General features: G+C 37.0%; 1 protein-coding gene across 1 annotated transcript; it reads left to right on the top strand.

Annotated features, from left to right (window-relative positions):
- Positions 1-740: 740 nt before the first annotated feature.
- Positions 741-23,277, top strand: LOC308686391 (alpha-aminoadipic semialdehyde synthase, mitochondrial-like). The gene is made up of 24 exons (XM_081394815.1): positions 741-1,082; positions 2,127-2,368; positions 3,716-3,892; positions 4,052-4,136; positions 4,952-5,019; positions 5,186-5,332; positions 8,354-8,432; positions 8,559-8,686; positions 9,049-9,200; positions 9,322-9,444; positions 11,150-11,261; positions 11,428-11,487; positions 12,468-12,535; positions 16,042-16,163; positions 16,262-16,391; positions 16,501-16,611; positions 17,593-17,701; positions 17,971-18,111; positions 18,258-18,425; positions 18,505-18,600; positions 18,815-18,930; positions 20,084-20,172; positions 20,342-20,518; positions 22,445-23,277. The coding sequence occupies exons 2-24, from the start codon at positions 2,129-2,131 to the stop codon at positions 22,561-22,563; spliced, it is 2,817 nt and encodes a 938-aa protein (XP_081250941.1). The 5' UTR covers positions 741-1,082; positions 2,127-2,128; the 3' UTR covers positions 22,564-23,277.
- The last annotated feature ends 585 nt before the right edge of the window (positions 23,278-23,862 follow it).

The raw sequence follows: 23,862 nt of genomic DNA, 5'->3' as shown, positions 1-23,862 counted from the left end.
AATTAAACGGAGCACATTTACATTTAATTCAATATGAATTCTAAATTTAATTCCAGGTTTTGTAAGATAGATTATTTCATATAATACTTATTATTATTATTATTATAGGTGTTTTCTATTATAGGCTACTGTGTAAGACAGTTTAAGGAAAACTCTCGTTGACTTTAAAATGCATTTTTATTTGCTTTTTTTTATTTTCTTGCATTTATTTGTATAATGCATTATGATTGCTCTGTTCTGTCCTAAATATTTCCTTTCATATATAAACGTTTATATATACATTTCGTGTTATAGTTATAGACCAAAGGTTGTGGTTACAGCCGACAGAAAACGGCTGAAAAAAAATCCCCGCTTAAACTAGCTGATTTGCTGGTCTTTGCCAAGCTGGTTTCCGGTCGGCAATATGTTTTACCCAATAAAACCAGCAAGCTAGACCATTGGGAGACCAGTTAAAACAATTTTAGTCTGGTGTGAACGGTGTTTTTCCAGAAAGAATTCTTGAAATATATTTTATTTATTATACACTTTAAAAGTAGTTAACATTAATAGCCTGTTGTTGTTTAAATAATAACACCGCAGGATATTTTTTCTAAACTTGAAAGAAAATGAAACCGAAATAACCCATTTTTACCTCGTCATCGCTCTCTGCTGAAGCGCGCGGAAGAGAGCGCGCGCGAAAAGGGGAGGGGCCTGTGTCCTCACTCTGCTCAGTCATAAAGCTGCGACGCGACGTCAAGGGCACGCGAGGAGGCCGATCCTCGTTCTGAGTCGGGATTGGTGGGAACTAATCCAGGGCTCAGATTACTTCGCTGCATTCCAGGCAGAGAAACAAATATTTGCGCTGTAACCTAAACCGCATGGATAAGGCTAGTTAGCTCCACGTTATTTGCCCGAACAGCAAACAGGTCAATCCCGTGGCGTTGTTCTTCTGCCATTCACGTTTACGCGACACAGTCACTCATAAGAGCCGAAGCGACAATTTATATATAAACCTCCTGTGCATTGCACTTCACGTTAATGTGATTATTCAGCCGGCACCACTGTGTAACGTTAGGTCCAGGCAAACCGCGTGAAGAGTACAGGTAGGTGATGACGTGTGCCGAAACTCGCGCTGCAGTGAAACACTTGTTGCTTATAAACTGCAGGATGTCAACCAAGGGCTGTTTCTCAAGAACTCTGAAGGTTTTGAGGCAAATTTCCGTTTGCCTAAATGTTTGGTGTTATTCTAACAGCAGTTAATCTATATTGGTTTCAAACTAAATAACAAAAAGACCATCTTAACGGAAAGTTATATTATACAGTATATATTATACAGTTATACAGTATTTTTCATAGAATAACACATTTTAAATGTATTTATGTTGCATATATCTGAAAATAGAAGTCTTCCAAAAGCAGATTCACATTTAAAGAGCTTTTATAGTGTGTAAAAGTCTGCAAACCTACATTTCAGGTCAGTTTACTGGTTTCATGTGATCATATGATATGCTACTCTTTGAAATTAAGTTAAAGGATAACTAACATATAGCCTAAGTTATACTTGACAACACATTTCCAGAATGTACAGAAATTGTGCATTAGTTTTTGCTGGTTTTGTGATAAACAAAAAAAAAATGAATATACACATACATACATACATACATACATACATACATACATACATACCTACATACATATATATATATATATATATATATATATATATATATATATATATATATATATATATATATATATATTATTTAGGACATTTATTGTGGTATTCCTAAGTTTTAAGTTTAGTCCTCATGAATAAAACAGCTGTCATTGCCACTATTATTGTACTATTAAAATATTCCGTATTTAAAATAATCCTATCCGTTTCATTCAAGACTTACAATTTGCAGATATTAAGTTTCATTAATTAATTTATGTATTTATTTTCAGTTTGAACATCATTTAAACATGAAAAGTGATATAAAAATAAAACTTGACTTGAGCTTGGTTCAAATGCAATCCTCTCCTTTGCAAACCATAGACTGTGTTTCTATGTTTGCACTTCTGTTACTCTCAACATGTCTCAAGTGTGATTTTCTTTCAGATGTGTATAGTAGTTGATAACTTGTGTGTTTTGGAAACTGGTCCAGTCATGCTGCGTCTCGTGAGGAGCCAGGGCAGGGGGTTTAGGGTCTGTGTGTGCTGTCAGCGGAGGTCTCAGCATCTCCATCATCACCAGAAGAATCCTAAGAGCGTCATAGCCATCCGGCGCGAGGATGTCAACGTGTGGGAGAGACGTGCGCCCCTGGCACCACGACACGTCAGGGAGATGACAGCGGCTGGACACAAGGTGCTCGTGCAACCCTCCAACAGACGGGCCATCCATGACAGGGTGAGTCGATGACTGGCATTTCTTTCACAGGTCATTTTTGTAGTGCATATTATCATTTTTGTCATTATTTTGTGCCTTCTTGGGCTTGAACGAACAAATACACACAACAAAAGTATGTCAAATGCCTGTCTTGGCGAATAAACATTGTCGGTTATATCTTAACTGAACACGTGTAACAGTATATTGGATCCGTGCATTCAGTATTAAAGTGACAGCAGCCTAATAAACCTGCTCATAATCAAACAACAAAAGATAGAGAAAATCACTCAGTGCTCTTTCCTGACTGAATGACTTTTTTAGATATAACAATGATTAATCTATATTTAATCATACAGTGAATATGCAGTGTTATTTTACGTTAGATTCATCAATTTCTGAACCTGAATACTGCTAGACTGTTAAAACACTTTATTTTTTTCTGTTATTTGTGTCTATTCGTTCTGTTGTATTTGAGCTGTTGCTTTTAATTTGTTTATTTGTTCTTATTTTATAAGTGAAGACTCACTTGTCTTCAGTAAAGTTTGAACTTTATGTTAGTTAGGCTAGTAGTTTTTGCTGTGGTATAGAAATTGGAGAATTGTGAAATTTCTCTGGTATCTAAAATTGTGGTGGCTGATTTATTAGAATAGAATGTTGCATGGGTCAAAACAACAACAACTTTTATTTATTTATTTATCTATTTATTTTTTACATTTTAATAGGGAAAATATTGGCAGGGCAAGGAAAAGTTTGAACCACTGGCCTGGCCCTGTTGAGCAGCAAATCAACATATTAGAATGGTTTCTGAAGGATCATGTGACACTGAAGACTGGAGTAATGATGCTGAAAATACAGCTTTGCATCACAGGAATAAATTACATTTTAAAATAGATTCAAATGGAAACAGATATTTTCAATTCTAATAATTTTTCACAGTATTACTGTTTTTACTGTTTCTGATAATAAATAAACACATCCTTGGTGAGCATTAAAAAGATCTTTCAAAAATAATAAAAAATTGTACTGACCCAAAAACGTTTGAACAGTAGTGTGTATATATAGAGATAATCTGTATATATATATTTTTCATTTATATTTTAGCTCTTCATTGTAGTTGTGAATATATAAATCATATTTTATTTTTAATTGTCAGTGCCACAAATTATAAATAAAAAATAGTAAATTGAAATGTAATAAATAAAGACAAGGATGTTGCAACTATCCCCATTCTACTATGATAAATTTCTGTTTTTGTTCCCCTCACTTTTAAGGGCCCTTAATGTTTCCTTTCCCACTTGATATTTATGATATTTAAATGAATGAGATTCTTATCCCATTGAGTAAAATCAAGACTGTTTCTGTTCTCAGTACTATGAAAAAGCAGGAGCTGTTATCCAGGAGGACATCTCAGAGGCGTCTCTCATCATCGGTGTGAAAAGACCCGCGGAGGAAAAGGTGTACCCCCGGAAGACCTATGCCTTCTTCTCTCACACAATTAAAGCACAAGAGGCAAACATGGGGCTCCTAGACGACCTCCTTAAAAAGGTGAAAGTCTCTTTGTAGAATGAAAATGGTCAAGGACAGTGTTTACACTGAAAGCCAACTGCAATACTCTCTCAGGCGTCATACGTATTTGGAAATGTTTATTCAGGAGAAGCAGATTTCACAAGATACTCATGTCATCATATACCCCTTCCTTTTTAGGAAGTTCGGCTCATTGATTATGAAAAAATGGTGGACGCCAATGGTTTCAGAATTGTAGCGTTTGGACAGTGGGCTGGAGTTGCTGGTATGAGACTTTTTGACTCCCAACATGATGTACAACCTAAGTCACCTGAGTTAAAGGGATAGTTCACCCAAAACCTTTAGTTCTGAGATCATTTACTCACATTTATTTTGTTCCAAACTCACCTCAATGACCTTCACTTAAGAAACACTAAATGAGACATTTAGCAGAATGTCCAAGCTGCTATTTTCCAATGAAAGTGGATGGAGATCAAGGACAGCTATATATTTTTATTTTTGGGTGAACCACACTACTGTTCAAAAGTTTGGAGTGTTTTTTAAAGAAATTATTACTTTTATTTAGCAAAAAATGTATTAAATTGTTCAAAAGTAACAGTAAAGTCAGTGTTACAAAAGATTTCCATTTCAGTAAATGCTGTTCTTTTGAACTTAATATTCATCAAAGGATCACAGTTTCCTCAAAAATATTAATAAGCACAGCTGTTTTCAACATTGATAATGATAATAATTGTTTCTTGAGCAGCAAATCATCATATTAGAATGATTTCTGAAGGATCATGTGACACTGAAGACTGGAGTAATGATGTTGAAAATTCAGCTTTGCATCACAGGAAGGAATAAATTACATTTTAAAATATATTGGAAAAATAATTTGAATAATTTGTATTCATATTTCACAATATTACTGTTTTACTGCATTTTTGATCAAACAAAAGCAGCCTTGCTGAGCATTAAAAGTGATTTAAAAAACAAATAAAAATCTTAGCAAACACAAACTTTTGAATAGTGGTGTAAATCTTTAAAGGGTTTCCCTGCTGTATGTTGTCTCTTCCTAACATGATGTCTGTTTTTTTACAGGAATGATTAATATTTTACACGGCCTGGGTCTGCGTTTTCTTGCCCTTGGACATCACACCCCATTAATGGTATTCGTTTTTGAATTGCACTTCTATTTTAATGTCTATGCTTGGCTTGGCACATACACTGTTATATGTGGTACTTGATTATTTAGTAGCCTATTTAGTTCAGTTTCATCGTTTAAAACTAAAATTTTTGGATATATGATATGTTTTAATATTCATCACTTGACAGCACATTGGTATGGCACACAACTACAGAAACGTCAGCCAGGCCATCCAGGCAGTGAGGGATTGTGGGTATGAAATATCCTTAGGTCTGATGCCCAGGTCCATTGGTCCTCTCACATTTGTGTTCACTGGCACCGGCAATGTGTCTAAGGTAAATATTATTAAAGACGACCTATAATGTTGTTTACATTTTTATGGGATCAAATTCCCGCCAAATATATAGCGGTCGTGTATAAAAAAATAATAAGCGTGAATCAAAAATTTAAAAACACATGTAAAAATATATTGCACAAACTGAAAAAAATAATGCAAAATGATCAGAATAGCAAACAACGTGGTCACGGATCAAAATATAATAAGCGTGAATAAAGAAATAACAAGCATGAATAAAAACTTTAAACACATTAAAAGTTATTTTGCACAAAACTTAAACTTATGGTCATGCTTTGTTAAAAAGTATGGTTTTATTACTGTGTACTTTGTGCTTTCTTGCATTTTCTGCTCATATTTTACTCTTTTGTACGCTTGTGATGTTTTTCTCTTCGCTCTTCTTTCTATGTTCTGCGCTTGCTCTTCCAAATGTTGCAGTTCGAGTTTCATGTAAATTAGGGCGGGCTTAAGCGTCACCATTGGTCCACTAGTTCTAGATTGACAGATACTCCTCTAGCCAATCAATCGAAGAGGGGAGTTGACGTCACACTAATGCGACTCGTGGTACAAGCTGTTTATGTTTGTACAATTTCTTCAATTCCATTATAATATACTAAAATGTTATTTTTCTAATACTATTATATACTGTTAAATTTCTTATTTGTGCTTTGATATGTGCATTTATTAAATTAATTATTTTCGCTTGGCATACCAGCGTGATTACGTCACCGCACACTTCAGTGGGTGGTGCGCGCCCGTGATGCACTTCATTCTGAGTAAATATAACAACAAAGAAGCACTGCTGCACTCTCTTTTATTTCATTTTTCTTTAACCATTATACTCCTTTTCAGGAGTGCTACACTTACAAGGGAAGACGGCAGTTCAATTTAACTTTACAAAGACTTTCAAGCAGTAAAGCTATCTGATCTCTGGACATAAATAATTAAATTCATTTTTTTTTTAGATACATGAGAATGTTAATGTGCACACTGGTAATTGGTGTTAAACAATATTACTTGGCTCATGATGTCAATATGTTAAGGCTGCTTGTAAGCGAAACATCCTGCAATTATGAAACACTACAATTCGTTGCAAAAACGAAGTTAAAAACCGCCATTGTCTGAAGACTTTAGGACTTTGACCTGTCGACGCATTGCCTACCTTTTTTTTATTAACCTCGCCAAATTTGACAAGATTATTGAAAATGATTGTGTTACAGAGAAGATATAGAGAAACCAGTTGAATTTAATACAGTGATTTATTACAAACTTACTGTGTTTACATACATAGCTACATAATTGCATATTACTTTAGAATTAATGTTTTAAATATAGCTTAAAATTTGAATACAGCAACATCTCCATCAGCGATAGGTAACGTTGTTTCTAGAGTGCCGCTGTCCAGCAGAGTTTAGCGTCAACTCCGATTAAAAGCCTCACCTGTCTTAAATATCCTAAAGACGATGATTAGCTGGTTCAGGTGTGTTTGATTAGGGTTGAAGGAGCTAAACTCTGCACCCAGGACCGACATTACACATCCTTGTTATTGATTAAATATGAAAGTAAAACGGCCAGGAGGTGGTGGCTGCTCGGAGAAGATCGACGCTCGCGGTGCCAGGTCAAGTGCATTAGAGGTGAATGATGGATCATCAGACAGGCATAACTGTAACAGGTCGTTGTTAGGATGACGAATTTAACTATACCATATTGCCAGGTATACGTATACCGGCAACAGTTTGAGTTGCAGGCACACATGCAGTTTAAAGGTGTCCTGTTGATGGTCGTCTTCCCCTGTATAACAAGTAAGCATCAGTAGCCACGAGTCGCATTGGTGTGACGTCAACTCCCCTCTTCGATTGATTGGCTAGAGGAGTATCTGTCAATCTAGAACTAGTGGACCAATGGTGACGCTTAAGCCCGCCCTAATTTACATGAAACTCGAACTGCAACATTTGGAAGAGCAAGCGCAGAACATAGAAAGAAGAGCGAAGAGAAAAACATCACAAGCGTACAAAAGAGTAAAATATGGGCAGAAAATGCAAGAAAGCACAAAGTACACAGTAATAAAACCATACTTTTTAACAAAGCATGACCATAAGTTTAAGTTTTGTGCAAAATAACTTTTAATGTGTTTAAAGTTTTTATTCATGCTTGTTATTTCTTTATTCACGCTTATTATATTTTGATCCGTGACCACGTTGTTTGCTATTCTGATCATTTTGCATTATTTTTTTCAGTTTGTGCAATATATTTTTACATGTGTTTTTAAATTTTTGATTCACGCTTATTATTTTTTTATACGCGACCGCTATATATTTGGCGGGAATTTTATCCCATACATTTTCAACTTTCTTTAGTGTGTAATATTGCTGTTTAGGCATTAAAAAGGCTGCAAAGTTACAAAGCACAAAGTCACTCCAAAGGCCAAGGGAGCTATTCTCTATATCAGTGCGCATTGTTTCTGAACTCCCTGAAACGCCTCGATTGTAGTCCCGAGTTTTCGGCCGAGGCCTGGTTGAGTTCCATTAGTCATGTGTTGAAACTTGCAGTTATGGTAAGGGGTGTGACATTTCCAAAACACACTTGAAGCAGTTAACCAATCACAACACACTGGTCCAGCCGACCAATCAGAGCACATTTTGCTTTTCAGAAGGAGAGGCTTCATAGAGACGCAAACTAAACAGAGCGTTACTGACAGACTGGGAAGAGAGGTGCTGCAACAATGTAAAATATGTATAAAATAATGTGTTTTTAGAATATTCAAGCATAAAAGCCTATTCTAGTAGACCCCAAAAACAAAATCAAGTCTTTGTGAAAGGGTGTGTTTTTGCTCTCAAAAACATGATCTATGCAGGATAGAATGAAAAAAAGTATTTTGTCTTAAAATGTCTTTAAATGGCTTAAAAAAAATACTTCAGCACAGCCATCTAACCCATGTTTACATAGAAAAACAGTGGAAAAGCAGTGCAGTGGAAGGCAAAAATGTGTTACTGTTATAAAAATGAAGATGCTTCCTTTCTAGGGCGCCCAAGACATTTTCAACGAGCTACCCTGTGAGTACGTGGAACCTCATGAATTGAAAGAAGTCTCTGAAAGTGGAGGTATATCTACTGTTTCCTAGTAATTTTCAGTTACATATAAAAGGAATTGTATTTTCATGTGAGGTGTTTGCAGTAATTGGCACTTTGCTGTGTTTGCAAATTGTCTCATGCTAATCCTCTTTGCAGACATGTCTAAAGTGTACGCCACAGTGATCAGCAGACATCACCACCTGATGAGGAAGAGCGATGGACTCTACGACCCCCTGGAGTATGAATACCATCCTGAGCTTTACACATCGCACTTCAGGAAGACCGTGAGTACACACAAGAAATGTACCAGGCAGCCGATTGGTTCACCTTAGTCTTAAGGTGCGATCACATTTACCATCGTTCAGCGAATTTTCGTGGGTGTAATACAGTAATTTTAATAGGAATACACACTATTGGGAATTTTGTGTGAGGGAGAAAGAGTTCTCTGCATATTTTGCAAAGTGGTCACACTGATTCGCCATATTGAGTAACTTACATACAACACTACACTATTGACAATAGAAAATAGACATTTTTGCTCACTAAATTTAGCTGAAATTTCGCTAATGTGACCACACCTTTATTGGCAGCAGTGTTTGAAAAGTAAATGTGACTGAAATGCATTAGAAAAGTCTTGTTTGCGCAGGTGGCCCCTTACACAACCTGTCTAATAAACGGCATATACTGGGACCCTCACACACCCAGACTCCTGCGGCGACTGGACGCCCAGCGGCTGATCAGACCCGTTATACCTGCATCATCGTCACCTGATCACGGCTGCCCTGCACTTCCCCACAAGTGAGCCGCTAATATTATTGTCGGTCTCCAAAATGACAAAAAATCACCATAAAGTATCATAAAATCCATTGGTTTGACCCTTCTGAAGAAGCAGACACATCTGATCATCTGTGAATTTCAGGTTAATGGCCATTTGCGACATCTCTGCGGACACGGGCGGCTCCATTGAGTTCATGACAGAGTGTACCACTATTGAGAAACCCTTCTGCATGTATGATGCCAACCAGCATATTGACCATGACAGGTGTGAATATTCAACTTTTTTTTTTTTTTTTTTGAGTACACCAAATCAAGCAAAAAGTCCCATAGACTTTCAATGAAGGACAGACCTGAGTCATATCCAGAGACTAGAATGAGAATAGAGAATAGAGATTTGGGTGACCAAATTTGTCCGAAGCAACAATTTTTTAAGGGCAAGCTTAAGGAATTATTTTGTAAGATGGACCCAGAAAACCAAAAAGGGCTAATTTGCCCTGCTCTTGGTAGATTGCGTTGGTCATTATAGAAATGATCCGGCTGTGTCTGTGTTCATTAATTTGCGGGTAGTCAGACGATCAAGCGCAGAACTTTCCACTCCCAATGGTGATTTTGTGGAATTGCACTCTCGCTGTAATTTTCCCTGTTTAGTAAATTTAGCGTTCACTTTTGACGCAACTGACCCGTTTTATACTATACTACAAAACACTACTAGTAGTACCTGCCACTATTAAGTATAAATAGCATCTAACAACAATTACACTTGGTGCAAAGAACATATGGTTTTAATTTAGTGTAAATAGCTTCTGCCTTATATTATATATTGTTGAATGTTGAATTCGTATCTGCCATGTAAAAGCCTGAGAAGTTGATATGGCGATAAGTTTAAATACAACAAACCAGGGATGTGTTTCCCGAAAGCATTGTTAGCCAACTATGGTCGCAAGCTCCGTTGTTACCAACATAGTTGAATGATTTGGCGTTTCCCAAAACCATAGTTCCAACTAACATTCGCAAACAGCATCGATAACTTGTGTGGTCGGAACTACAGCCCTCGAGCTGTGGTTCGAAGCATAGTTTCTTGTTAAAATGACATGTGGACTTGCGTAGATCTTGCTCTTGGGCAGAGTAAGCAAGCTACCATTCAGTACATTCTGTAGGTTTGATCCCATTTAAATATATATGTCTTTGTTTGGGAAATGCGCCCCAACATAGGCTACGTTCAGACTGCAGGCAAATGTGACCCAAATCCAATTTTTGCTCATATGTGTCTCAGATCTGTTTTTCTCATGACAGTGTGAACCGCACAAACCACATGGAATCTGATCTATGTGGTTTCAACTGCGATTTGGGCCACTTTCATATGTGGTCCTAAATCCGAGACAGGTCAGATGTTTTCGTCACAATTCTGTGCTCATGGGAATCACTTCAAAGATTTTATATACCCGAAGTTGTCAAGGTAGTCAGTGAAGGACCGTGATGTGTCAGAGCTCATAAGTATTACAGTGACAGCACTATAAACAAGCAAAATATGAGGGCTCGTATCATAAATGTTTCAAAACTCTGCTCTTTTTTTTTTTGCATCCTCGCCTTTGCTTTTTATATTGCCTGCGCACAAATGTGCTCCGTGTTTACTTCCGTATGACAGCGTGCTGCGTGACGTCTGTTCATTGTTCTTTTGTTCATGTGGATCAGTCCTGTTCGCACTAGAATCTGATATCGCCACATTTAAAACAACGTTAACAGCTGTACAAAAAAATCCGATCAGAGCAATAAATCGGAATTGAGCATTAATGCTCGCAGTGTGAACGTAGCCATAGAGATTTGGATGTGGGCCATTTATCAACCACCAATGCCTCAATCAACACCTGGATATGCACTGACATCGAAAGCATGGCAACACTCTGGCATCACATGCTCATTATCAAATCTACTTTTTGAACCTCCTCTGATTTGCGCGTGTCTCTGTGCAGCGTGGAAGGTAACGGCATTCTCATGTGCTCCATCGATAATCTTCCCGCCCAGCTGCCTATTGAGGCGACTGAGTATTTTGGTGACCGGCTGTTCCCCTACGTCTGGGAGATGGTAAGATATGACACAGGGTGGTGAGTAAGTACCCAACAGCTTTGCTCTGGAGAGGATTGCTTTGAACATTTGCCGGTCTGGTTCTGATTGAGAGACTTTAGCATTTTTGTTGAAGATATAATGTGAATATTTGATCAGATTTGTGATGGTAGCCTTTGCCCCACAGCTCCCATCAGACGCCACCAGACCGCTAGAGGAAGAGGATTTCTCTCCACTAGTCAGAGATGTAAGTGTATTAAGAGGGTGTTTTTACAGCTTTTCCTTTTTTTCCCCCCCTCTAAATTGCTTTTGAACCGTGGAGCAATGCTTCGTCTGAGTTGTGTTCGTGCGCAGAAGGCAGACTCAAAAACGTGTGGAAAAACTTGAATCGGAGCTAAACGGGCAGCATTTCAGCTGGAGTCCATCCATACATCCATTGATTTTCAGTATGGAACTAAAGCTGGGAAATCTGAAATACAAATTTCTGATGAATTCGAGGTAAAGGGCGCATCTTAGATCAGTATGGAGATTTTAAGTTCATAGCAGAATTGAAAAAAAAGTTTTTTCCACACATACACTATCGTTCAAAGGTTTGCGGTCTGTGAGATATATTTAATGTTTCTGAAAATAACTCTGTTATGCTTACCAAGGCTGCATTTATTTTATGAGAAACTTGGTAAAAACAGTAATATTGTGAAATATTATTGCAGTTTAAAATAACTGTCTTCTATTTGAATATATTTTAAAATGTAATTTATTCCTGTGATGTAAAGCTGAATTTTCAGCATCATTACTCCAGTCTTCAGTGTCACATGATCCTTCAGAAATCATTCTAATATGATGATTTCCTGCTCAAGAAACATTAATATCAATGTTGAAAACGGTTATTATGAACTTACTGCATCCTTTCTGAATAAAAGTATTAATCTGAGTAAAGTATTGAATACTAATTCAGAGACCTCAAGAAAATAAGTCAGAGAAATGCATTTAATTACCAATTCAAACTCAATTCAAATTCAAAATTTAACTGAGTGTGAATGTGAAGTATTCTGAATTCATTTATGAATGGTGTATAACCTCGGTACTAAATGATTGCTGTATTCATGTGCTATGGTATTTTCAAAGTACTTCAAAATATACCATGATACACATCCAAATGCATCACCCTTGTTAGATTCTTTAGTCTGTTTGCTAGTAGTATTATATGCATTGTTTTTCTCATTCTAGGCTGTAATTACGTCCAACGGGAAGTTGACGCCTAAGTTTGAATACATTCAGAAACTTCGAGAAAGGAAGTAAGGAACTCTTTTTCTTTCCTTGAAGTGAATTCAATATGTCTTGTGGTATTACTGTAGCTCTGAAAGTGTTTTAGTCTGCTTTGTCCAATTGGACAGTGGATGTAATGTGTCTGATAAGATTCAGAAGTACGGTACTGATACATTGCTTTGGATAATGTGCTTACACGCTGAGGATGGTGGTCTCATTCAGAAGATTTCTCCAAAGGTTGAAAGACAGGTAAAAACATTGCCGTAATCCAGATCTCAACAGCCTGTAGCCTTGAAATGCTCTTTTATCAATATAGAGGAGAATGCTTTCAGTTACGCCTGAATGTAGACTTTTAAATGCAAAAGAGAGGAGAAACGCACATTAACCCCTAGGGCTGATATACAACCCTATTCCCATAGAAAATGTCTAAAACTACACACTGTAGACATGTTAGTGTTGAGTTGGAAGGAGGACACTTTTGGAATTACAAAAACTTCATTGGTGGTCAATTAAGATTTTGTAATGTTTTTGAAATAAGTCTCTTATGCTCACCAAAGCTGCTTTTATTTGAACGAAAATACAGTAAAACGGTAATATTGTGAAATATTTGTACAATTTAAAATAGCTGTTTTCTCTCTTTATATATTTTAAAATGTAATGTATTTATTTCAGTCACATGATCCTTCAGAAATCATTCTAATATGATTTGCTGCTCAAGAAACATTAATATTATTATTATTATTATCATCAATGTTGAAAACAGTTGTGCTGAAAAAATCCTGAAAAAAAATCAGTTTCCACAAAAATACTGTTTTCAGCATTGTTAAAAGAACCATTATTGATAATTGTGCATCAATAATAATTTATAATAATTGAACAATAAATCAGCATTTTAGAATGATTTCTGAAGGATCACTGAAGACTGGAGTAATGATACTGAAAATTCAGCTTTTTCTATTTTAAAATGTAGCAGTTATTTTAAAATGTAATATTTTACAATATTACCTTTTTTTTGCTGTATTTTTGATCAAATAAATTCAGCCTAGGTGAGCCTTCTATCAAAAACATTAAAAAAAGCTTCATTTCCAACTTTTGCCCACCAGTGTACATTTGCAGACATTTTATTGCAATAAAAGAAATGTTGTACACTATTATAGTTTAGAAAAACACTTGGTTACACTTTCTTTTAAAGTGACGTAGTTACATTGCACTTACTCAAATAAGTACTGAGTAATATTAAATAACCACATGTATTACTATAGTTAGTTGCTTGTAGTTATGCATAATTTACTGTTATTACTATAGTAAGTACATGTAGTAACGTGTAACTACGGTCACCTTAAAATAGTGTTACCAAACACTTTTGTGAAAGTGACACATGTTGGTGCTTTTGGATGATCATGTAAATGTTTCTATAATATCTGAGACTGCTTTTTATAGTACAAAACCCACTGAAACAGGACTTTGAAACATTAAACCTCAGTAATTTCCCACACGTACAGAAGACGAGTTGCTGACCGTGTTTGTTTTGTCCAGACACAGGGTTGGGCTCCTGTGCCTCGCTCTGCACTGGTATAGCACCTTGCTTGGCTAGAGTACACGTCACGTTCTCTCACGGGTACATGATCTTATTCTCTCACCGCAGCCACAGTCTCTCCCACTCACTATTGTTCTTGGAATATTTCGCATGCCAGAAAAAGAAATCAATGCATCAGTTCTTTTTAAGTTTCTTAAGTTCAATTATTCTCCAAGGTAAGCTTCACTTTTCACGAGCCAAATATCTTTTCATGCTAGTTAATTGATTAGGCTATATCTAGTTTTTGAATCCTTTTCATTAAATGGAATAACACAATCCCTTTTCAAGGCATCATGAAAGCTTCCTGTGCCTCCCGCAGTCAACATGTCTTTCTCGAAACACTCTGATAGAGCTCTTTTATGCCACTTCTGTCTCATTCAAGGGTGAAGAACCAGGCGACAAAACGTTAGACTGAATTAGCTAGTCTGTATCCAGTGTGGTGTATACTTAATGAAGCCGCCCACAAGCCATCATTGACCTCCATTTAATCAATGAAAAGCTTTAAAGACCCACCGTTTGACTTGTTTTGATTTAGTTCTTGTCCTGAAACCTAAGAGAGCCTTTGCCTCGTATCTAAGAATATCTGATTGTACTGTGTTAAAATCTAAGATACTTCATGCAATATAGAAATTATTGCTTATTATTGTTTTTGTTTTAAATGGATTATTTTTTTAAATGTTATAAGTACTAAAATATTTAGTGTTAAAAAAGAATATAATTTATGCATTTAAAAAATGTATAGATTTAAATATATATTTTTAAATGTTATTACATTTTTGTGTTGTAAAAATAGATTTATAATCATTTATTATTTTTAATATATTGTTTTTTAAATTTTATCATAAAAATAACATTTAGAATTATTATTTTTTAAATGCTATTATTTTTTTAAAGTTATAACATTTTAGTGTTATAAAAAGTATTTATAATTATTTATTTTTCGTTGTAAATGTTATTGCATTTTAGTATTATTATAAAAATAAATATAAACAGTGCATAAACTACGTATTTTCCCATTGCGCTTTTTTTAAACATCTTATGCCTCTGGCTGCAATGTCAGGTTTAAAAAGACATCTTGAAATCACTGATCTGTTCTAAACCTAGTTATTTGGGAAGTCTGTATTTCAGCTAATTACAGTACGCAGACTAATTAGTTCTCGAGACGTTTAAGCAACGCAGATTTTGAAAATATGTAGTTTTGACCAACTTTTTATTTTTTTAGTGGTTAATGCTCCTTAACACACTTTAACTGTGGTACGAATAACTGTTAGGCCATGACAAACCTTCCTATTTGAAATGTTTTATTATGAACTAATGCACCTCATTATATGATCTTTGTAAAAGTAGCACTAAATAGTTGTAAAACCGAGATCTAAAACACATATTTAGCGGTTATGAATGTCTAGTTTAATGGTATTTTGAGAAAGGCATGCAGGTGGTGGGGGGTTAAGTGTTACATATTTGCTCATGTGCCGCATCAGATCCAATTAGGCTGAGCGACGGGGTGCTTGGATCACATGTGTTTCCCAGGGGACTCGCGGAGCAAAACGTTGATTTGCTTTGATTATATTCCGACTGGAGAACTGGCCGATCTAGTAGTACAGTAGATATGTGCGTTTTCCTCTGTTTTTTGTTTGTTTTTAATACGCTCTCCCTGCTCCTGAAGTACCATTTGATGATTTGTATGTGTTTGTGGTGGGATATTCTTGCGATAAAATGAAAAATGAACCTTTGGTGTGTTTTAAATGTTCTTGATTTCATCTCCTGGACAATCCTACAAAATCGTCTGTGTCCTTTTGTGGGTTTTGCATCCCTTTCAATCGGTTTAATATCACTATCCAGCAAGATATGTTTTGTGATTTCACAGATTGCTTGGCCAGTGAGAAGGTGTGTGTGTGTGTGTGTGTGTGTGTGTGTGTGTGTGTGTGTGTAGTAATGGCTGTACCATCTGGCAAACAGGGAATCGGAGCAAATCCTAAAGAAGGGAGGGATGAAGCGGGTGCTGTTGCTGGGCGCAGGCTATGTGTCTGGGCCAGTTATCGAGTATCTCACCAGGGACGCTGGCACTCAGGTCACAGTGGGTATGTTCCCGTCGCAAAATCCATCTGGAATGCTGTTTAACTGCAGTGTAGAAATTACTGTCGCAGTCCTTAAATCTCCTGTGATCTTCGCATTGCAGCTTCAAATCTGTTGCATCAGGCTGAGGACATGGCAGCCAAGTACCCCAACACCATCCCCGTGATGCTGGACATCACCAGCCAGGAAGGACACCTCGAGTCTCTGATCAAAGACCACGACATCGTCATCAGGCATAACCAGAAACTTCATTCACTTTATTAATGACATGAGAAATTCTACTTTTAATGTACACTTTAAAAGGCCAACAATGCACATTTATTTGGTGTTTTTGGTGTCTAGCATGCTGCCATACTCATTTCATCCACAAGTAGCCAAGCACTGCATTAAAATGAAGGTGAACATGGTGACCGCCAGTTACTTGAGCCCCGACATGAAGGAGCTTCAGAAGAGGTAGGGAACTTCCTGTTTCTTAGAAAATGAATTTATTCTGTCATTGTTCTTTATCTGTGTAGTCATTCGTTTCTGTTTTAAAATTGAAAGTCGAAAAATTAGGAAATGTTGATTTAAAAAAAAGTATTCAGCTTGTTTATTTTTATTTATTTTAAATTTTCTCTACGTTCAGTGGTAGAAAATGATTATACAGCTTGAATATTAGCTTTCCGCTGATTGGTCAACTAAAGATCAAACCATGCCATCATCAGTTGTTCCTCAGTTTCAGAATAATAGCCCTCTGCTGCTACAGTTGTACGGATTCTTAAAGCGCTTATGCAACTACATTTCCTCACTTTCTCATCAAACAACTTATCAAACTATTATCCTTACAACTGTGAATATTATTCTGTTGAGCAGGTCAACTGATGATGACACGGTTTGATCTTTGGTTGACAATTTTTGCATTTCATTGTTTTCTTTTCTTTCTTTTTTTATGAAAAAAAAAACAAAAAAGGTGCCTTTTTTATAATATAATAAATATATATATATATATATATATATATATATATATGAAATAATGGTAAAAGACTTAAAGATGAGGATCTTTCTTAATAATGACAGCAGAACAGTTGTATCATGCAAAAAAAAATTACTTTATGCTCCCCAAAAAAATATCAAAATGAATTAAAAATTAAAAACATGCTCATCATAGAAGAGGTATTTTAAATAAATTAGATACGACAAAAAAAATGTCGATAAAAGTGCTGTAAAAGAGTCAGTAAGCTAAACAGATTTGTGAGTGAATCATTCAGATTTTGTCAACTGGATCAATTGATTCATTGAAAAGATTATTGACTAAATTATATTTTGATACTTTATATTTTGGTACATTAAAAACCCTTTGAAAGTATCTTTTTTGACTTTGATTTTTAACTACCTCTGGTTGAGTTCATTAATATATGCATGAGGCTTCACCATGATTGGCTGTTGTTTCCCAAGTGCCGAAGATGCTGGCATCACCATCGTCAATGAGATGGGTCTGGACCCTGGCATTGATCACATGTTGGCCATGGAGTGCATCGACCAGGCCAAGGCAGACGGTTGCACTGTAGGTATTGCATGCATGCACTCATGTTTGTTTACCAGTTGGATGTGTTGATGGGTATTTGCAATAGAGTGACATACTGTTGCACCATTGGTGCGCTCATCACCACGTCTGGAAGACATATTGACAGACCTCAGCTATCATTCACAGCTTTTTGAATGTTCATTTTCACTTAACGGTCGAGTATGGTCTCCTCTGTGAACATTTGGTCAAGTCACATGGTGTTTTTGTAGTTACTCCAGATTTAAATCACTGTTTCTTAATCTTGACAGGTGGAGTCTTACAGCTCTTTTTGTGGTGGTCTTCCTGCTCCAGAGTGCTCAGACAACCCACTGCGTTATAAGTTTAGCTGGAGTCCGTACGGTGTCCTGCTCAACACCATCAGTCCGGCCATCTATCTAAAAGACAACCAGGTGATGCAGGCTCACTTTAAAATCTCCTCTGTAATTCTGTAGAAATCAACTGGAAGCTTTCAAAAATGTGATAAAAAACATTTAGAACACCAAAGACAAGCATGTAAAAATCTAGTTCACAAAACTGTCCATCCTTCACTGCTCAGGTTGTCAGTGTTCCTCCTGGCGGTGCTCTCCTGGATGTCACAAAGCCCATGGACTTCATGCCCGGTTTCAACCTGGAAGGCTTTCCCAACCGAGACAGCACCAAGTACGCCCAGCCGTATGGGATTGAGTCCGCACACACGTTGATCAGAGGAACTCTGCGCTTCAAGGTATTCATTCTGATCAGTTGTACAGATCATTGTTGACTGTTTTCCAGTGCTAACATGTTATGCATGTATGTGTCTGCAGGGCTTCTCCTCTGCCATGAGTGGCTTTGTGAAACTGGGACTCATCAACACTGAGCCGTGTCCACTGTTGGGCCACACGGCTTCTCCTCTCTCATGGGTATGGATTTATTTACTTTTTTTCCTCCTGTTATTTTCATAAAATGTATTTTCTTTAATAAATATATATTAATACATAATGGAAACAAAAATACAAGACTTGAGTTTTATAACTAAGGCCCTGAACACATAAACAGCGTTCATTTGACTAGTAGTCCTACACGCAGCCACATATTGTCAGTCATTCTTTTAATATCATTGTGTCTGGTACACAGAAAGAGCTTCTCTGTAAGCTGATTGGCTTGTCCACAACTCTGAGCAGCAGTGCCTTTGAGGACGCTGTTTTTGAGCGGATCGGCAGGGACGACTTCAGAATGCAGAGCCTCAGAAGGTGGGTAGAAGAATTCAGCCTTCCGTTACAATGCCTTCTGCTGTCTATCAGGGGAGCTTTAGAGCTTAATGAAAAGATCAACAAATTAATAAAACATATGATTGATTATTAATGCGTGATTTTATTAAGTTAGTTTAATAACAAATAAAGCTTCATTTAAATAAAGCATTCAAACAGTGAAACATAGCGCCAGCTATGCCAGATTCATGGGCTCGAATCATACAGAATGATTAGGGTTAAGTATTTAGGGAAACTATTAACCCCAAGTATTAATCCAGTGGTTAACAACATAGCAACCACCTAGCAACCACCTAACACAGAATGCAGTAAAAGCCAATTAAAACACCCCAGCAACCACATAGCAACTCCATAGCAACCACCTAACACAGAATGCAGTAAAAGCCACTTAAAACATCCCAGCAACTACATAGCAATACCATAACAACCACCTAACACAGAATGCAGTAAAAGCCAATTAAAACACCCCAGCAACCACCCAGCAACCGCCTAACACAGAATGCAGTAAAAGCCAATTAAAACACCCCGGCAACCACATAGCAACCACCTAACACAGAATGCAGTAAAAGCCAATTAAAACACCCCAGCAACCACATAGCAACTCCATAGCAACCACCTAACACAGAATGCAGTAAAAGCCAATTAAAACACCCCAGCAACCACATAGCAACTCCATAGCAACCACCTAACACAGAATGCAGTAAAAGCCACTTAAAACATCCCAACAACCACATAGCAACGCCATAACAACCACCTAACACAGAATGCAGTCAAAGCCACTTAAAACATCCCAGCAACTGCATAGCAATACCATAGCAACCACCCAGCAACTGCCTAACACAGAATGCAGTAAAAGCCACTTAAAGCACCCCAGCAACCACATAGCAACCTCACAACACCTCTTAGAACACCTCAGCAACTGCATAGCAATGCCATAGCAACCTTATAACAATGGAATGCTAACACCACACATGCATCGGCACATAAAATATTGCATACATATTTTTAGCCACTATAATAAAATGTTTAAATTATAAATGTCTTTATAATGTCTAAAATCTCTAATAAAGTATGTTTGTTAATGTAAATGATAGTCATTCAGCATTGAGATGACTGACTGGTTGAATCCCATCAGGCTCGGGATGCTCAGTGAAGAGCCGGTTCCTCACGCTGACACCATCTTAGCCGCGCTTGCTAAGCACCTGGAGGCCAAACTCTCCTTCGGTAAAGACCCAGCTGCTCTTTCTTTTCCACATTCATGTCATGAGTGTCAGAGAGCTTTGAAGATTTATGATATGTTTATGAAGGTCATTCCTTGCGCTCCATGATGAGGAGAAATGTCTTCGGTTGCACATAAATGAGCATTGTTTTCGTATCATTCTGTCTCGCGCAGCTAAAGGCGAGCGCGATATGATCGTCATGAGGAACGATGTTGGAATCAGACACCCAACGGGCGAGCTGGAGACCAAAAACATCAGTCTGGTGGTTTATGGGGATCCCAATGGATACTCGGCCATGGCCAAAACCGTGGGCTACCCTGCAGCCATCGCAGCCCACATGGTGCTCAACGGTCAGTGTGTGCTAGTTACTAAACTCATCTGCTATATGCTCATTTAACTGAACATCAAGTAAAAAGGCATTTCATTTATGGTTGCACCAATATAGAAATATTTATTTTTAGAATCTGATAACCGATACATTGCCCAATATTATATATCAATCTTAGTGCTATCAATCATAAATCGATTAATCGACTAATTTTATAAAAAGTATTTATCTTAAATATACCCTTTTTACTTAGTGGAAAGATAGCCGTAACATTATATCACTGATATGTCATGCATCCCTAGTTTCATTCCACTCGAATTACTTCAGAAGGAGTTTGAATTCTGTTCATAATTTTTTTTTTTTTTTAAGTATTTCCAGGATGGAATTTCCAGTAATTGCCAGTGGCCGTTCTTATAAAGTCACTTTGATTCAGAGGTGTAAAGAGTACCTGAAAATTTGAATAAAACATCTACCTTACAGTGAAAATGTCTCCATTACAAGTTGTAAGTCACCAATTACAAAATAACTGGAGTAAAAGTCATAGAGTGTCTGATTTTAACAGTATTTAAGTATTTTACTCGTACTGAACGTAACTTTCAAATATGCACTAGTCCTCAACGCCTAAGAGACATGAGAGTGAAAAACAAGAAACCGTTGATTTGTGAGGAGAGCAATCATGATTTTTTTCTAAAATCAAAATAAAACTGAACACCTCGTCAAGGTCAACACAACAGCCTCTTAAACGTCTACAAACACTCAAGTCTTAGTTAAGCTCAAGTGCTCAAAAAGGGCATTTAAGTAAACCAATATCCTTCAAAAAGGTCTTTTCAATATAATGGATAAATAAAATAATGTTAAGTAAAATGAAATGGTCAAAGCCTACTTACATGCTGGTTTCGGCCTCATCTCATATGTGACCCTGGACCACAAAACATGGGTCAATTCTTTGAAATTGGGATTTATACATCATCTGAAAGCTGAATAAATAAGCTTTCCATTGATGTATGGTTTGTTAGGATAGAACAATATTTGGTCGAGATACAACTATTTGAAAATTGAAAATACGCAGAAAAATCAAAGGAAAAACGTTTTAAGCATATCGTTGTCACGTAAACGCACAAAAGCTTCTCCTGAAACGGAGCAGTTCCCACTTTGTCAGGACATCTGTTGTTTGTGGATCACAACTTGTATGTTGCCTTATTTGTAGTTGTGTTTTTTATTTACTGTTCCAATTAAAAAATGTATGTAGATTCTACGATGTTAACAAAGGCAAAGCTCTACCCCCGCTAGCCAAAATTAGAGTTGATATAGTGTTTACCGTAGCTTTTGTAAGACGATTCTCAGCTCCTTAGGAAAATGAACCATAATTTTGTGATCGATTACTGTTTGTATTACCATAGATTCCCACAAATATCATGATTAAATGGTGTGTAACATCATATATAAAATGTATTAACATTTTCTTTAAATAAAAACCATGTGAAATCCGTGCTTGCAAAGTCCGTGCATGAAATCCGTTATGCACGATCCTCTTGTTTGTTAACATTCTTAAGTCTTAATCAGGCTTGAATTGGTTTGAAACAATCCTTAGTAGAGCTTGCGGTTATGGTAAGGTGCGTGACATTTCCTGAACTTAGCGGTGTCAATAACAACACAATTGGCCAGCTAACCAATCACACACCACATTTTCGGTTCGAGCCAGACTGAGGAGATTCTGCTGTAATAATGTAAAATATATTTTACATTTTTTTTGAACAATTAAGCATGAACGCATATTCTAGTACATCCGAAAAACTAAATCAAGACTTTGTAGTATCAAAGATCTTAAAGGGGTCCTATTATACCCTTTTAGAAAGTAGCCAAAAAGATAACAGTAAATAATTACATTTAGTCAAATACTTGACACTACTGCTGTGATTTACTGTGAATGTGTGACGTCTGACTGCAGGTGAGCTGACGACTAAAGGACTCGTGGTGCCGATGACGAAGAACATCTACAGTCCGGTGCTGAAGAGACTGCAGGACGAGGGTCTCCGGTGCATCACTAAGAGCACCGTATCAGAGTAACCTCACACACACACACACACACACACACACTAACATCTCATTCTCTCTCATCTCTGTGCCACCCGTCTGTAATGAAACCGCTAGCAGTCGATTGTTTCCGAAGCATCCATTACCGCACACGTTCCACAATGAACGGTTCCAATCATTAACTACAGTTAGTACCTTTGTTTTCAGACTTGAATCTGAAAGTAGATTTTGAGAATCTGGTTGAAAATAAGTGTTCGTTTCATCAGTGTTGTCATAAATCAGGAGGGTTACACTGTAAATAAACTCCCACAAAGCACGTTTGACACGGAACCGCACAGTTTCCGCTTTCTGCCATTGAAAATGAACTTTATACACTGTCAGTATTTTCCTACCCTTGGGTTTTAAGGGTTTAAACATCTGCCTCAATCAAGTTCAAAACAAGCAGTAGTGTCATATTTATGCTTAACATGATGTCATGTTGAAGACTACTGATTCAATTACCCATTTTCTGAAAGGCTTTGCTATCAGGTTGCCAAAATAATATTTCTTGTATGTGAGAATTGGCACTGTAGTGATTTCTTTTAAATATTCTTTTTAATCTGTTTTTTTTTCTTGTTCAGATATTAATGTAAACCTTCATTCGGGTAATGTGACGTAAAAATAATTTCTACGCCATTTTAACCATAGCATGTCCAAAGTTGTTTTAAAACTAGCATTTGTCCAATAAAAGGTTTGCGTTTTCTTGCATCCGTTTTATTTTCCTTGTTTTTCGTCAAATGGACATCTGAAATATTGTTTGTCTTCATTAGACAAAAACGAGAGGAAGTTACCCTTCACCCCCCTCATCATCCCCGTGTGTCGACTGCCCGGTGGCGGCCATAAACGCAATCTGCATTGTTCACGGTGTGCGGTCACTATAAAGTAGGCCACCAAGCGCAGGATAATTGGGTCTGTAATTATTAGAAGTTAAAAATGCAAATGAAGGTACCAGTAGCCGCTCAAGACTGTGTCTGGCCATTTGACCCATATTTTTGTGTAAATGAGTAACCTTTTGCTCTTAAGACTGGATTAAAATTTGGGAATAATTACAAGCAATTCTTCAAAGGGATTATTCCATAACTCCATGTAGCTGCCATCTTTGTCACCAAACCCCTAAGCCACGGACTTATAATAATCGGTTCCTGAAGATGCAGTGGCTTAATAAGAAGTGACCCGATCGTCACCAGAAACATGGTCTCGTTGGGTTAAGCCAAGATGAATCGGAGGAGGGCCGAAGCAGAAGTTAATTGAAAAACAACCCTATTTGGCGAACGTCTTTAAGGAAACCTGCCT

Source organism: Scardinius erythrophthalmus, assembly GCF_964197995.2.
Source record: "Scardinius erythrophthalmus genome assembly, contig: HAP1_SCAFFOLD_231, whole genome shotgun sequence".
Classification (NCBI taxonomy): domain Eukaryota; kingdom Metazoa; phylum Chordata; class Actinopteri; order Cypriniformes; family Leuciscidae; genus Scardinius; species Scardinius erythrophthalmus.
The sequence above is the reverse complement of the archived record's forward strand: the minus strand, read 5'-3'. Positions and strand labels throughout refer to the sequence as shown.

What these genes read in the sequence shown, in the direction of transcription:
- LOC308686391 (XM_081394815.1), top strand. Translation starts at nt 2,129, where the DNA reads ATGCTGCGTCTCGTGAGGAGCCAGGGCAGGGGGTTTAGGGTCTGTGTG. An exon ending in GACATCACACCCCATTAATG is followed by an intron (nt 5,020 to 5,185) that starts GTATTCGTTTTT and finishes ATCACTTGACAG; the next exon opens with CACATTGGTATGGCACACAA. An exon ending in CAGCATATTGACCATGACAG is followed by an intron (nt 9,445 to 11,149) that starts GTGTGAATATTC and finishes GTCTCTGTGCAG; the next exon opens with CGTGGAAGGTAACGGCATTC.